The 15,304-nt window shown below is 35.2% G+C and overlaps 1 protein-coding gene across 4 annotated transcripts in view; it reads right to left on the bottom strand.

Annotated features, from left to right (window-relative positions):
• Nucleotides 1-15,304, bottom strand: part of SESTD1 (SEC14 and spectrin domain containing 1) — a 161,772-nt gene that overhangs the window by 60,145 nt on the left and 86,323 nt on the right. For 3 of the 4 annotated variants that reach the window (XM_073218600.1, XM_037000255.2, XM_037000254.2), the window contains one exon: nt 14,932-15,045. The exons of the other annotated variant lie outside the window; for it this stretch is intronic. In XM_073218600.1, coding sequence (XP_073074701.1) covers nt 14,932-15,045 — 114 coding nt within the window. The remainder of the gene's footprint in view (nt 1-14,931; nt 15,046-15,304) is intronic. 4 annotated transcript variants of the gene reach the window in all.

The raw sequence follows: 15,304 nt of genomic DNA, 5'->3' as shown, positions 1-15,304 counted from the left end.
CACTGGGCCAGGGTGTCCAGTCAGTGGAACAAAACTTCCCAAATGTAGATCCTAGATGGGATAATAATCTAGGGGATAGAATTAAAATGCAGGATCTTCGAGGGCTAATTATAGAGGGAATTAGGAAATTGGCCCCAAGTTCTCAAAATGTTTCTAAGGTGATTGAAGTCTAATGGGAAAAGGAAGAGACCCCCAACTGCATTTTCATAGAGACTCAGGGACCAGATGAGAAAATATTCAGGACTTGACGCAGAAGCTCAGGTAGGACAGGATCTTTTAAAAGTCAATTTTGTAACCAAAAATTGGCCAGATATATCTAAGAAATTACAAAATTTAGATGTATGGAATGAAAAACCTAGAGAAGAATTACTGAGAGAAGCTCAAAAAGTGTTAGAAGAGAGGCTAGAAGCTTGTATTTCAAATTGTTAGAGGGAGAGCCAGACCCTCTCCAATGGACCCAGCGGAACTGCAAATTCTAGAGGAATTGAAAGCAATCCTTAGTCACCACCCCAGTCCTGGCACTCCCATTAGAGAAGCCGTTTCACTAGTTTGTTACTGTTGAACAAAGTTCTCTGTAGAGTTCTGACCCAAGCCTGAGGAGGAAATAAACAACCAGTGGCCTTTATGTCTAAACTATTGGACCCTGTCTCTTGAGGATGGACTGAATGTGTTCAGGCCATCGCAGCCATGGCCTTACTGATGGAAGAGAGCAGGAAATTAACTTGGAGGAACCCTCACGGTCAGTACTCCTCACCAGGTTTGGGTCATGCTTACTTAATCAGTGGGCTGGGCACTGGCTAATAGATTCTCAAATTTTAAAATATGAAGCAATTTTACTTGAAAAAGATGTAATATGTGCTGGCCATGTCTTCTAACTTATCTTCTTTCAAGCTGAAAGGACCCAAACTCCCCCACTTGAGTTCTTTGCTCACTGCTTCCAGCCTAGAGACCTGGTGTTAGTAAAATCCTGGAAAGAAGACGGACTCCAGCCCACTGGGAAGGCCCCTACCACGTGCTCCTGATCGCGGAGACTGCAGTGAGGACAGCTGGAAAGGGCTGGACTCATTACACAAAAGAAAGGAATCTGGGGACAAAACAGAATTGGCAAGTGTCCCAGGGGCTAACCTACCCTTAAGACTGAAACTAAAAAGAACCTAAAAATGTTAATTTTTATATTCTAACTCTGTAGTCGCAGGAAGCCCTAGAATGGGAAGCAACTCCTGGTTATCCTGTCAAACTGGTAATCAATATTACTAAAACATCAAGCCCCAAACCATTAGATTTGATGCTTGTCAGGTTCTCTCTTGTGGTGACCTAAATGACCAAAGACAGCTTTCTGGAGATAATAAGTATCTCTGTCCTGAATGGACAAATCTTAATAGAATAAAAAAAGGCAAGTAGGCCCCCATGTGCAAGGTGGAGCAGTGTTTGGTGGACTACCCAGTTTCAAGGGTGGACGGCCCCTCATGTAGCAGAAAAATCTTAAAAAAAAGAAAGCTCCACTTAGCTAAAGGAATTCCTCCTGACAATTGACAGGACAGACAGTGTAACCCCCTTTTATTAAGTATACATAGACCTCAAGACTTAGACTCAGACCCTGTAATTGCCCCGCATGTTTACGGACTCAGTGCAGATGTCATTGGAGTAGATCCTGTGGGAAGGTTTAGTCTTAATTTAATCGAAGGCAAGACTTCACCCATAGTGGCCACCCCCAATCCTGAGAGAAATAACAATCCAGAGCTTTCCCATAATGGAGACACCAATGCCTGGGTAGAGGGGGTTAAATTTTCAGTACTCGCTTTGAATGAAAGCTATTGTTATGCATGTGCTGCTGGACGGCCACAGGTGCAGGTGGTCCCATTCCCTCTCTGCTGGGACACAGACCCCACTGGGATGAAATGCATGTTGGCCCTGTACCAGAACAAGGACGCTTGGGGAAATGAGACTTGCAAGGGCTTGTCTTTACTCTTTCATGCACTAAAGAAGTCAGACCCAAGGGGAAGGTTTCACAACTCCTGTGGGGAACTACTGACTTGTACCCATGTCCTAAATGTCTCTAAAGAGGGCAACTTCTCAAAATAATGCATCCCCCAAGAGGATGTTTAGTGGTACTGTGGAAAGGGGAACCTGCACTACTTGTTGCCACCCACCTGGACTAGGACTTGTGCTTTAGTTCAATTGGCTATTCCATTTACCCTGGCATTTCTCTCCCATACCCAATGGAAAAAATTTTTTTCATAGAAGTTGTAGATCATTACAAGATATCACTTTAGCTAATAAATTAGCTGAAAACTGGCACCAGTGACCCTTTTACAGACTGGTTGGAAAGATGGTTTGGAAAATAGGAAGGTATAGTTGCCTCTGTTTTAACATTCCTTGTTATATAGTTGCGAGACTTTTAACTGCTGTAGGATGCTGGATCATCCTTTGTGTGAGAGGCTTGACTCAAAAGCTTATAGAGGCAGCCATGAACAAGATTAGAGAAATTTGAGAAAGGACCAAGAGTAAATTATAATACATTACTGGGAATAAAATCAGAAATTCTTAAATAAAAAGAGGGGGGAATTGTTAGGAAAGAGTATAAAACCTGAATGTGATTTATGCCCAGTAGGATGTTTAAACATTTTAACAGTAAGGTATAAACAAAGGGCCACGTGGTGGAAGCTGCTCAGGCTGAGAGTGGGGGTGGGGAAATTGATAAGGGCCTGGCTATACCTGTTTGAGTTTTTTTAAACCTACCAATAAGAATAAGATATGTAAAGGAAAGATATAACAGGCTTAGGCAATGTCCGGGGAAGACTGTGAACCCTGTAGTACTCTGCCAATGAGGAACCAGGGGAGGGACTCGTGCACTAGGAGATAAATTATTGGCGCCAAACTCCCCAGGTGTGCTTGCCCACCAGACACCCGATCTCGCAAGACCGTCATTAAAGCCTCGCTCTGCTGTTCTCTTTGTCTCCGTGTCCACTTATTGAATTTGAACCAGTGAGTGTGTTTCTCACACTTGGAAATGGATATATAAATTCGAACGCCTCTTTGGAAAACACTTTGGTGGTATATTGAAAATTTGAACATTTCTATAACCTACGCTTAGATATCTACAAAAAGATAGTATCTTTTACATGTTTATCATGAGACATATACAAGAATATTTATAGTACCTCACTCATAATAGCAAAAAAAGTGGAAACAATCCAAATGTCCATCAACAAGAGAATAATTGTTTTTATTCACAGTGGAATAATATTCAACAGTAAGAATGAATCAACTACATCTATTTCAAGAATATGCATGAATCTTAGACAGAATGAGTGAGAAAAAGCAAGTCAGTTAAGACTAAAATTATGACACCATTTTTGTAAAGCTCAAAAATAAGTAAAGCTAAATATATTACTTAAAAATAAATAGTACCCTTACATGGTAATTCTATAGATATGACAAACATAAAGGAACAATAAAAAATAAGTACTCCCTATTTTCCTCTAAAGATTTTCTTTCACATTTAAGTTTTCAACACATACACACAGATGGAGAAGATGAATGAAGGATGTATAAATGAATGGGATCTGAGGGGGTAACTCCATTTTATTTCAAGGTATTGATATTTGGGTTGCTAGATTGGGTGGTGGGTACCCCAAGTGTTTGTTTTTTTAAGCCTCATCTTTGTGTATATTATTCATATTATTAAAGAATTATGTGCCAAATAGTATATTTAAAAACTAAAAACAAAATCAATCAAGAAAAGAAGGGAACTACTAACAGAAGGAGCATGATGAGATCTCAAATCAGACTGAAGAAAGGGTTAACTTCTGAAGGAGCAAGCAACAAGTTAGAGGGAGAACAAAGGGAAATCTCCACTTTGTCATGACAGGGAAGGTGAGGGATGTCATGTGCCTCTTTGTCTCCATTTTAAAAAATAAAGAAGATATAGGACATCAAATTACAATTTGGTTAGCAAACTATACTACACCTATCTACTTTAAATGGCAATTTAATGTTATCTCTAGTATGAGTTTAACATATTTCAATTTAACTGTTTTCCTGTTTCAGTAATAATGGGAGCTAATTAAAAATAAACACCTTTGAATAAAAAGAACACAGAAAATGATTTTCTCTTAGTGCACAACTTGTCACAAAGGGCTTTATTTATCCTCTTGTTCCAACACAACTTCTTTAGGCTAATTATTAGAAATAGGCATGATGATGTTAAACATTAAACAGTATGTAGAGTTAGACCACTGGAACTATTTAATCTGCCACCAACTCCTTTTGAGATTGAGATGAATACTCCCACAGCAGGAAGATTAAATTCCACCAGATCCCAGGAAGGGGCTTTTCCCTTCTTCAAAAATATCTAGCAATCTATTAACTAGATATATACTAGCAATAAAACTAAGAAATATGCATTTATTCTATGAGAAAATAAACTATTTGATAAGTTGAGTATCAATTGACATCTGAAAAGAACATTTCCAGACCACTCCTGAAAAAACTGAATAGAAAACACAACATGAATGTAAAACACAATGAATAGTCTTTCTGATCTTCTATTGTGCCTTACTGGCTCAATATTCTATTTAAACACTGAAAAATTAGCTTTTGAAAAATTCCTATATTGTATCTTAACTTTTAATGATGTGTTACTCATATGTTCAAGATTCATTATTTAGTGGAATTTATTTATTAGAAGGTATATATTCTAATGTTGGGAATATTAAGCATAAATAAGATATGTTTCCACAAAAGCAATGAGTTTTTTATTTTTACAATATTCCAGAGAGAACTGTGCAATGCTTTCATAAAAAGAAGTAAATTAAAGCTTTCTGGTTTAATCCTAAAGCCTTTGTCGAAAATACTGTAAATAAATCTACATGTTGTCCCTCTGGTTGTTACAGCACAGAGGGCCTAAGGCTTTACTAGAATACCTGAGATGATGTCCAAATTCTTTTCTAAAGTTAAAAAACATTATATTAATATTGGAAGGATGCTGAACTAAAACCAATCATTTCAAGGTTGTGCTCTAGCTCTGCCATGAATGCACTGCCCTTGCAGAAATCAACCTAGAGGAATTCACTCCAGGCTTATTTCCCCAATCTACAAAAGAAGGCAGCTGCAATAAGTTATCTATTATATCTCTTCAAGCTCTTATGAGGACATACACCTAATGAGTTGTCATTCTCTACACTTAGTTTGGGCCATTCTCTTAGTGTGCGACCTGCCTTGCCAGCGCAGAGCACTCATCACTTCCCACCTACTCTAGTTAACCTCACCTGTGTGTGTACCTATATAAGACATATATATATACAGCTCACTGTGTGTGTACCTATATGACATACACATATAGACACCTCATTGTGTGTGTACCTATATAAAACATATACATATAGACACCTCACTGTGTGTATACCTATATAAGACATATACATATATACAACTTTCTACATTTAATTGTTCCCAAGTATATTAAAGTCACTGGTAACAGATTTCATGTATAATAAGCAAAAGGGAAAATTTGCAGTTATTCAGTTTTATGTTGCAAAAGTTTATGCACATCTGAGTCATTTCTCTCAAAGGCTCTTTATCCTAAAATCAACTTAAATGTAAATAGTAGACTCACTTTCTTTTATGACATAAAATATTTTTAAGAATATACTATACTTTAGTAAATAGTTTTTAAAGAAACAAGTTTGTCTAAGATTACTGCCATTGTGATCATTTTCACTTATGCAAGACAAAAGGAAACAAGGGAGCATTATAATTACAGACCTGCATAAAACTCATTTTATCCATTACTGTAAAATGCTTTATAGAATCCATATTCTCATGAAATTCATTGATTCCTATCCAAAGTGAAAACAGTAGATCTGCCATATAGATATACAGAACTGTATTAAGATCAATGGTATCACAAAGCTAAATATGTGAGAAAAAAAGCAGTAGTTTGAACAACCAGCAGACTCAAAATCATGATCACTGTGAATTAACAACTTAGAAAACTGTCTACTGTGATGAAACATCTCAGTTTCCACTGCAACAGTCTCACCCTTATTTAAGAGGGGGAGGGCAAGGAGGAAGTGCAGAGGAGGATGGCCAAACAACAGTAACTGTTCCTATTTTATTAGATAATGCAAGTTCAAAAAATGAAAGAAAGAAACATTCAAGAGGAGTTTGCAATAGTAGGAAACAACCTTATTGTACGAAAATGCTATATACCTCAGAATCACCTTTTTGAAGAGAGTCATCAGTGGTATCCTTAAAGGAAAGAGAAGCCCTCCTCCCCATGGAAAGCAAAAGTACTCTTTGTTTACAAAGGTTAACTGTCCAGATGCCTCTGGAAAATGACAGCACTTGCCAGAAGGCAACACATAAGTTACAGACAACTACTTGTAAGAGGACAAACCTAGTTTGAACGAACAGACAATTCAACCGGCTCCAGTGAGTGAATAATTTCCACAAAACTTGCTTTCAAATATTCACTGACATTGTCTCCTATTCTAATTAAGTGATTAATTGATATAAAAACCAGTCTGGCTTAAAAACAAACCTTCTTAAAAATCAAACAATCCCTTACCTGTGGAGAAAATGGAACCACAAACATTTCATATCTCAAAAAAGTATTTGAAGTAATTCACTTTCCAGAAGTATCAAACATTTCTATAAACTGGCCCTCCCAGTACATCACTCTAAAGCAGTATTTCTAAGTTATAAAAATCTCAGGAACACTCTCCATGACATTCTACAGTACTTTATCATTTTTCCCAGGACATAATATAGAGTAATATACAATGAGCTTGTTTTAAGTTTTAAAAAAGGATTTACTAAAGTATTAGTAAGATAATGAACTACACTTCATAATACCTAGCCATAATGTACAATACCAAGTAAGACCATCTTGACTCTTCCCATCTAACAAACAGCATTCATAATCTTTAATTTTAAAATAATTATATAAGATGTGAAATGAGTTACCATACATTATTTATAAAATTATCTACTTTCATAATGGATTTTAAGACTACATATAAATTACCATGAAAAATGGTATTATAATTTCAAAAACAGAGGAGGGAAAACTATTTTCATAACTGGTCTTTGAAATTTTAACTTTTATACCTAAAATAAAACCTAGCTGTTTTACTTTTATAATTGTTACATCTCTCTTTAGACAGCTATATATGAGAAAAGGTTTGCAAGCCTGGCCTGGTAAACAACTCTGTGTTAAAAGTCTTTTATTCTCCATAAACAAAGGTATAAATTAGATTTAATCACAGTATATACTCTCTTTAACCACAATTTTTAGAGTACTTAAGACATCATGATATGCTAAATAACAATTCTGATGAAATGAGTACAATTCATACATCTGGGGATAATTGCCTTGAGATAAATTTTCAAATTACCATTCTCATGCTCCTTATTAAGTTGTTTTATATATATATATATATCAAATACCAGTAAATCTTATGGTTTCTGTTATTGACTAGTGTTTCATTTGAGATAAAACCACCATACTGGTTATGATTTCTAGCTGAGTGATAAATCTCGAATGATGGACAGATCTCCCCATAACTAGTCAATTGATAAATATGAAAAATATTTTAACTCATATATTTTAAATGAAAAAAGTTGCTTATGTTTTTTAAAAGGGGAGTATTTCGAAAGATGATTCTTTAAGGACTTAACAACATGGAAAATGATGTGGGAAACAGTAAAAAAACACTAGACCTGGCTAGGAATAGGGAATAATAGGGAAATTAGAATATAAAACTTCAGAAAGCAGATTTTACTATTCTACAGTAATAGACTGTTCAGTATAACATCAATGTCTAAACTCAAATTTTACAAAAAAATCACCCTATAAGAAATATAATTCACATACAGAAAAACTATCTAAATCATAGGGATGGGCAAAAGATGTTACTGGGTTTTCTTTCATGTAGTGCTGGACTTGTATTTTTGATTTTCTATAGACTAATCAATAGGTACCAACCTCTATAGGGACAGATGTTAATTTGCAGGTTTTGTCCAGAAAAAATACAAAATTTAAAGAATTCATTAATACATTTCTGTCCAGTGGAATAACTGATAAACTGAAAGTTTAGATTAACCAGTTTTGTATCTTACTCAGCAATCTTAACTGCCTATAAAAAGTCCTAAATCCCTCAAATGCTCTTTTAACTCTATCTCAGAAATTATTGATAACCTCATTAATTAATGAATTGCATAATGTTTGACTTATGCTTATTTTATATTTTGCACAGGAGTCATAATTTTACCTTTATGAAAATCATACTTTAACATGAACTTTCTCTATTCCGGAAAGTGGTAGGGATCATATTCTGATTTGTATCTAACCGCTAAACAATCGTTAATCATTTTCAAATATCCCTCACCATGAATATTCTAATATGTATGGGTACCATTAAACTTCTTAAAGAAGAGGTTTTAGGTTACATTCAAAGTAGCTATCATTTTCTTAGGCAGAAATCTAATTTCAGATCTATCTCCAAGGATATCTGAAACCTAGTAACAAGCACAAAGGGAACCAGAATAAAACAGTGAAACTACAAATAAGAAAAGATCACTACCTACATAAGTTCTCAAACTTTTTGCCAAGTCCTTTCAAAGGAAACAAAATCCATGAAAAATTTTTAAAAGTAAAGTACTACATAAGTATTACTTTTTCTTTTATTTTATATTACAGAAGTTTAAGAAAAGACAAATAAAATGAGAAAAACACAATATTTTATTAACTAGCACATACCACTGTTCAACAAATTTAAAGAGAAAGGTATCTACCATCTGATCTTTAACCAAAAATGTAAAGGTTTTTAGTCTGGAATCTAGATTATAGAAAGACTGATAACTTGTTTCTCTCTTACTTCCATCTTCTACCTCTATCTAGAACACACTATTCTTCACTAATAAAACACTCCCAAAGAACCTAACACTGAACCTTTTGCTCTGTAGGCACTCAGATGTTTTACTTTTAATTTTATTGATGCTAAGAATGTATATGCGAATTCTGGAATGAAAATACATCTTCATATGTCTGCATGCTTAGTACAGACTGATGTGCAGGTATGTGTTTATACACATACTATTTTAACATGCATGTCTGCTTGTATCTGTTTATTGGGGAATATTTTTCTAAGGGAAAATAAATACTGCAAAAACTGGAGAGAAGTCATAATAGATGGAGCTAGAGGTGTTTGGACAGAAGAACAGGAAGTTTTTGTCCCGGACCCTAACATTAGTTTGGCCTCAAAAAGAGAACAGGATCAGATGTACTACTAAGAAAAGATAAGAGGAGAAAGCAATGTAAAATAGTGGCTGGCTATCATAATCAGTAAATAACACTTTTTACACTCATGAATGACAATAAAGAATGAGAAATTGATTGATTATTAGTCTCCCACTTTGAGGGTAAGATTAATGCCAGTAGTACTTCAATTTTATCTTGTCATTAGACTACAGATAGATACTACCATCTAACTAGCAAAAATCTATCAAAGCCACCGGGCAAAATGAGGCTGAAGGACAGAAAGTACTTGAGTACCTGAGTTGCTAAAGAGGAAACTGAACAGGCAGGTACCTCTTTCAGAGATAACAAGACCACGTGAAAAAATACTTAGGTGAGCAATGAGAGAGGAATATTCAATCGGTGATGAAAAACATTAGAGGAAGGAAGGTCGCCTAGAAGAAAAATTTAGGAAGGACAATGGACAAGAAAATATGGAATAATAAGGGAACATGGTGTCATTAAAATGACTACAGGGGGTTTATCTGACGAACATTGAGGATGTCTGGTGACAAATCTGTTATGGATGATTCTGTAAGATAAAACATACCCTTGCTTACCAGAACACCAGTACTCACAACAAGGTTATATTTTTAAAAATATTTAGAAGATACACAATAACACAGGCTTAATTACAACAATCCAAAGGATCCAAAATAACACCAAGGAGAACAATTTTTAATTAAACAAGCATCTATGTTCCATTTAATTATATATAGCTCTAAGTATCATTTAATGGCTGGTGTTGAACTGCCCCTTAAATTTGAAAATGTTTGGTGGTGTATTAGTGAGCATTTCAAATTAATCTCATCTCACTGGGACATTAGGCTTTTTAATAAGTGCCTGCTGCTTATTTAATGAGAAAATGTTCTAGGTGAGTATCTTCAATATCTAAAAGAAAACATATTTTTAAAAGAAGCTTTAATATCTGAGTTCTAAAACATCAATGTATGACATGAGATCAAGGCAGACAGGAATCTGTCCTCTACTGTATCCTCCAAGATGGAAGGTATTTAGTCACATGAAATTGATATGAGACACAACTAGGCACAAAAGCATTTCTGAGCATATGCTCATGCTTAAGCAGGATATGATAGGCTCCTCATAAAAGGGGTCTTCTCTTCTACTTAGTGTTCATAGCTTTACGTCTCTGAAACACTGGCTTCTCTTCACTTTGCATTCTCTCAGAGCTACATTTCCTTCACGCCCCCGGCATGGACATCAGCCCTCCCTCCCCGTTTGAGGTACTTGCTCACCATGACAACAATCAGTCCACTGGCTTTCAGCTTTCACTGCTTTCCTTCACTGCACTTTTGTTTCTCTTCCCTGGGATGCAGTTTCCCATTCATCTACCAGGGGAACACTTTTCCTAATGTAATCCAGCAGCCCAAGCTGCCTTCCCTTATACTGCTGTCACACACCTTTCTACTAAGCCTACATCACAGTCGAGTTAACCAATGACAAAAGTTTGCAACATAAATATGGAAAAAAAAAACTAACCATCTGACTTCTACTGAGGATGTAGAAAGCTGGAAAGAGCATTGCTCCAACCCTTACAACAACAAAATAATACAAGTTAATCTAAAAAATCACAATTTTTCTTGAACCCATCAGAGTTAAGTTCACAGGAAAACCAATTAATCTGAAATCTGAAGAAAGACCAGTGCCTTCAAGGACAGGCAGAGCTGGAGCCTGCTTACCTGGGGAAAATCCCCAGCAGGATACAAGCCAGGTAAGAATTCAGCTAAACTTAAAATGAACTGCTAAAGGCCATATGTGAACTAGTGTGAAAGTACAGAATTCCTGGGAAGCACAAGAAGAATTCAAACTCACTTGGAGGCTCTTCTCCAAAGACCCAGGACTCAGGAGAAAAGACTGGGGATAGGTAGGAGAAGAACCTTCAAAACAACCTCTCAGAGGAAGTGTAAGGAGGGTAGGGATAGCAACCACCAATGGGAAGGCATGAAGCTGAAGCACAGCTGAGATTCTTCAACTCCACCTGCCCTAGAGAACAGAAGCCCTGAGGTGCTGAAGGATGGCAGCAAACTTGGATGGCTTTAGAGCACAAATAAAGTCCCACCACAGCTGGAGGAAGGAAAAAGAAAAACCCTCTATCCTAGTGGAGGCAGGAATGTATTAGGAGCCCAGATTATTACAGGCCTCCTAAAGCTGGGGGAAAAGGTCACCCCCAGTCACAGAGCCTGCCTAAGACTGATATGAAGGTAACAAAGGAAAGACTTATCGCTAAGGGTGGAACAGATACTGGAGGAAAGCAAGCACACACCTGTGGGAAACCAGCCCCACCTTCAACACAAAGTAACCCTAGGGGGATCTGAAGCCTGCGGTGCACTGAGCAAATTAACAGAAACAACAAAAGGCAAAGCCATTCAACTCCTGGGTATACTGACTCAACCCTTCCCCTGCTCCACTTAAGTCCTAGCAAAAACCAAGATCAGGGCCTGTGCGGGACAAATACTATTCATCTCACTCTTTACTGTCCTAAACACGGTGTTCCAACATCCAACAAAAACAAACATGGCACACAAAAAGCAAGCAAGCAAGAAGCAACCTATTATCAGGAAACAAAGCAAACATCATAAGCAGAATAAAAGACCCAGGTATTGAAACTATCAGGTAGGGAGTTTAAGATAACAATGATATATGCAGGTTCTCATGGGAAAACTGCAAGACAACATACAAGAACAGATGGGGAATTTCATCAAAGAGATAGAAACTAGAAGGAAGAAACTCAAATACAAATGCTGCAAACCAAAAACATGGTAACAGAGATGAAGTGAGTTCATAACAGCTCATCAGTGAACTCAACACAGCCAAGGAAACAATGAACCTAAAAATTGATTAATAAAAAATACTTACAATGAACATAAAGAGAAAAAAACAAGGGAAAAAAAATAGAACACCAAACTAGAATAGTGAGAAGTTTTCAACTGGAATTGAATGTACATCCAATTGGAATTCTAGAAAGAGTAGAAAAAGAAATTGGGGCAGAGGAAATATTTGAATAGAAAATGTCTAAGAATTTTCCAAAACTGATGGCAGGCATCAAACCAGAGGTCCAAGATGTATAGAGTACACTAAATAGAATAAGTATTAAATAAAACATGTCTAGACATTACCTAATAAAACCACTGAAAACCAAAAACAAAGGGAAAATCTTGAAGGTGGCCACAGGGAAAAAAATAAATAACAGACAGGCTCAAAAGATACAAATAATAGTAGAGCTCTGAAACTATGGAAATAGAAGGCAAAGTGTGACATAAAGTATTAAAAGAAAAAAAAACAATGAAACAAAATTCTATACCTACTGAAAATACCTTTCAAAACTGAAACAGAAATAAAGATTTTTTTTAGGCAAACAAAAGCTGGGGAAATTCGATGCCAACAGACTTGAAATCCAATGTACATTAAAGGAAGTTCTTTAGGCAGAGGAATACACTAGACAAAAAGCTCAATCTCCAAAAAGAAATGAAAAACACTGGAAGTGTGAAATTCATTTTTAATTATTTTTATTGCTGTAAAAAACAACAGACTACCCATAGCAAAAATAGTAGCAATGTACCATGTGTTTACAGTGCAGTAAAAGTAAAATGTGTGACAACAGTGGGAAAGAAGTATTGGAGGTATCCTGTTTTAAGGAATTTCTACTATATGTGAAGTGGTATATTATTTGAAGGTAAGACTGTCTATTAAAGATGTATAGTTTAAACCCAGGGTAATCACTAAAAAAAAAAAAAGGCATAAGAGATACAAATCACAAGTGAATAATGAAGATAAAATACAATTTAAAAATACTAAATCTAAAAAGCAGCAGAGAAAGAACAAGAATACATAAAATCTAGGAAGAAGGTATATGTTAATCCAACCATACTGAATGACATTAAATATAATATATTTAAAAAAAACTGAAAAGACAGAATTAGTCAGATAGGATATGAAGTAAGACCTAATTGTATGTGTCTAAAAAAATCCACTTTAAATGTAAAAAAATAGGTAAGGAGATTATAGGTAAATAGGTAGTATGGAAAAAGATAAGATATGCAAACTCTAGTCAAAAGAAAGCTGGAGTAGCTGCATTATTTCAGAGATATATATTACCAAGGATAAAAAAGGGACATTAATAAAAATGATCAACATCTACATGAAATACATCTATATACCCACTAGAATAAACATCATTTAAAAACAAAAAACTTGACAATATCGAGCATTGATAAGGATACAACTGGGACGTTCATACAATGCTGATGGTAATGAAAATGATACAGCTGCTTTGAAACTGACAATTTGGAAGTTTCTTATAAAGTTAAACATAGACCCAGAAATCCCACCCCTAGGCATTTTACCCTTTAAAATAAAATTTTACACAAAAGTCGATACATGAATGTTTAGTGACTTTATTTGTAATCACCAAAACCTGAAAACAACCCAAATCGTCCCTCCACTGGGGAATGGATGAACTATGGTACATCTACGCAAAATAATATTTCTCAGCAAAAGGAAAGGAGCTTCTAATACATCCAACATGGATACATCTCAAATGTAAATGCACATGTCAAAGAAGCCAGATTAAAAATGCTACATATCATATCATTCCAAAAACATATCAGCAGTTGTCAGGGCTGAAAATGGAAGGAACTGACAAAGGAGTATGGGGGAATTTTTGGAGCAATGAGGTATTTCCTGATTTTTTTATGGTAATGGTGGTTATATATTTGTTTGTTTTTGTCAGAATTGTACACTAAAAATGGATGAATTTTACTAGATGTAAATTATAGCTTAACTTTAAGTAAAGGGAAAAAAATCACACACTTTTATTTAAGACATTTCAAGCTTACCTCATTTAAAATTAACTAGACTTTCTTAAATCTTTATGACATCTTGGCAACCCTTCCTCTACCAGAAATACACTGATATTGACCTTATTGAAAATAAAAATAATTACTGGAGTACAGCAATGGCTAAAATGAGTCTTTAGCATGGTAGACCTGATTCTTAAAAACATTCCAAGGCTCTCTATTTTGCAGGGTTGGGGTTAAGACTTGTATCCTGCAATGCTTCCACACTTTATTTCAACAATGTAAAGTTTAGTATCTATGATCTCTCCTTCTGGGAAGCTGGAATTAACAGGTTGTGACAGGGAAGATGTGACAGAAATGTTTAAATTTGTATTCCATCTTACAACTTCTGACTTCCACACAAGAAAAATGTAGACAGTAATGTCAACAGGAAAAGATGGATAACTGTGTTCATGTTAACTAAACCAGATACTAAAAAATAATTATGACATATCATCCAAAATGGGCTCTAACTTCAATTTCAAAATGTCTAGGACTTCCTAGTATTAGTTAAATGTCCTCTTGGTAATGCAATAAAAAAAATTTTTTTAAGAAAAAGGTCTTACTTATTCAAAGGAGTTAACAAAGAATGACACAAATGAAAACAAGAAAGCATTTTGACCTTTGATGAAGAAGTATAATCCATTCAACAAGTATCTAAATGCCAACTATATACTAATCATAGCTTAGTATCCAATGTTGAACAAACAATACTAGCAAAATGCTATTTTTTAACAAATAACATACTTCTGGTTTTTTACACAGTATATTTACCTCAAAGCCAAGTCTATCCTTTTCTTTCCAAAAACAAAAATGTGTTACTTTCTTATCCCAGAATTCATCTGGCTTCACTACACAAACAAGGGACACCTCAGCTGGAACAACATTCTATAAAATACAGAAGAATAATTACAAATTATACATTTAAAATGAATAATTCGTTATGGTTATAAATCCTAGATATTCATAATTGGACTGAGTAATTAAGAGACCTTTGGAAAAGAATTAAAATAATATACAAGAAATACTCCAAACTTCAAAACATACATGTCAATAAAAAAATACTTGAAATATAAACTGATTCAGAAAAGATTTTACAGAAACAGTGTAATACAGATGGTACACGTGAATTATTTTTCTGTTTTAC

The sequence above is a fragment of the Manis javanica genome, chromosome 12 (genome assembly GCF_040802235.1).
Source record: "Manis javanica isolate MJ-LG chromosome 12, MJ_LKY, whole genome shotgun sequence".
In the NCBI taxonomy this organism is placed as follows: Eukaryota; Metazoa; Chordata; class Mammalia; order Pholidota; family Manidae; genus Manis; species Manis javanica.
Note: the sequence above shows the minus strand (reverse complement) of the source record. Positions and strands in the feature narration are given on the sequence as shown.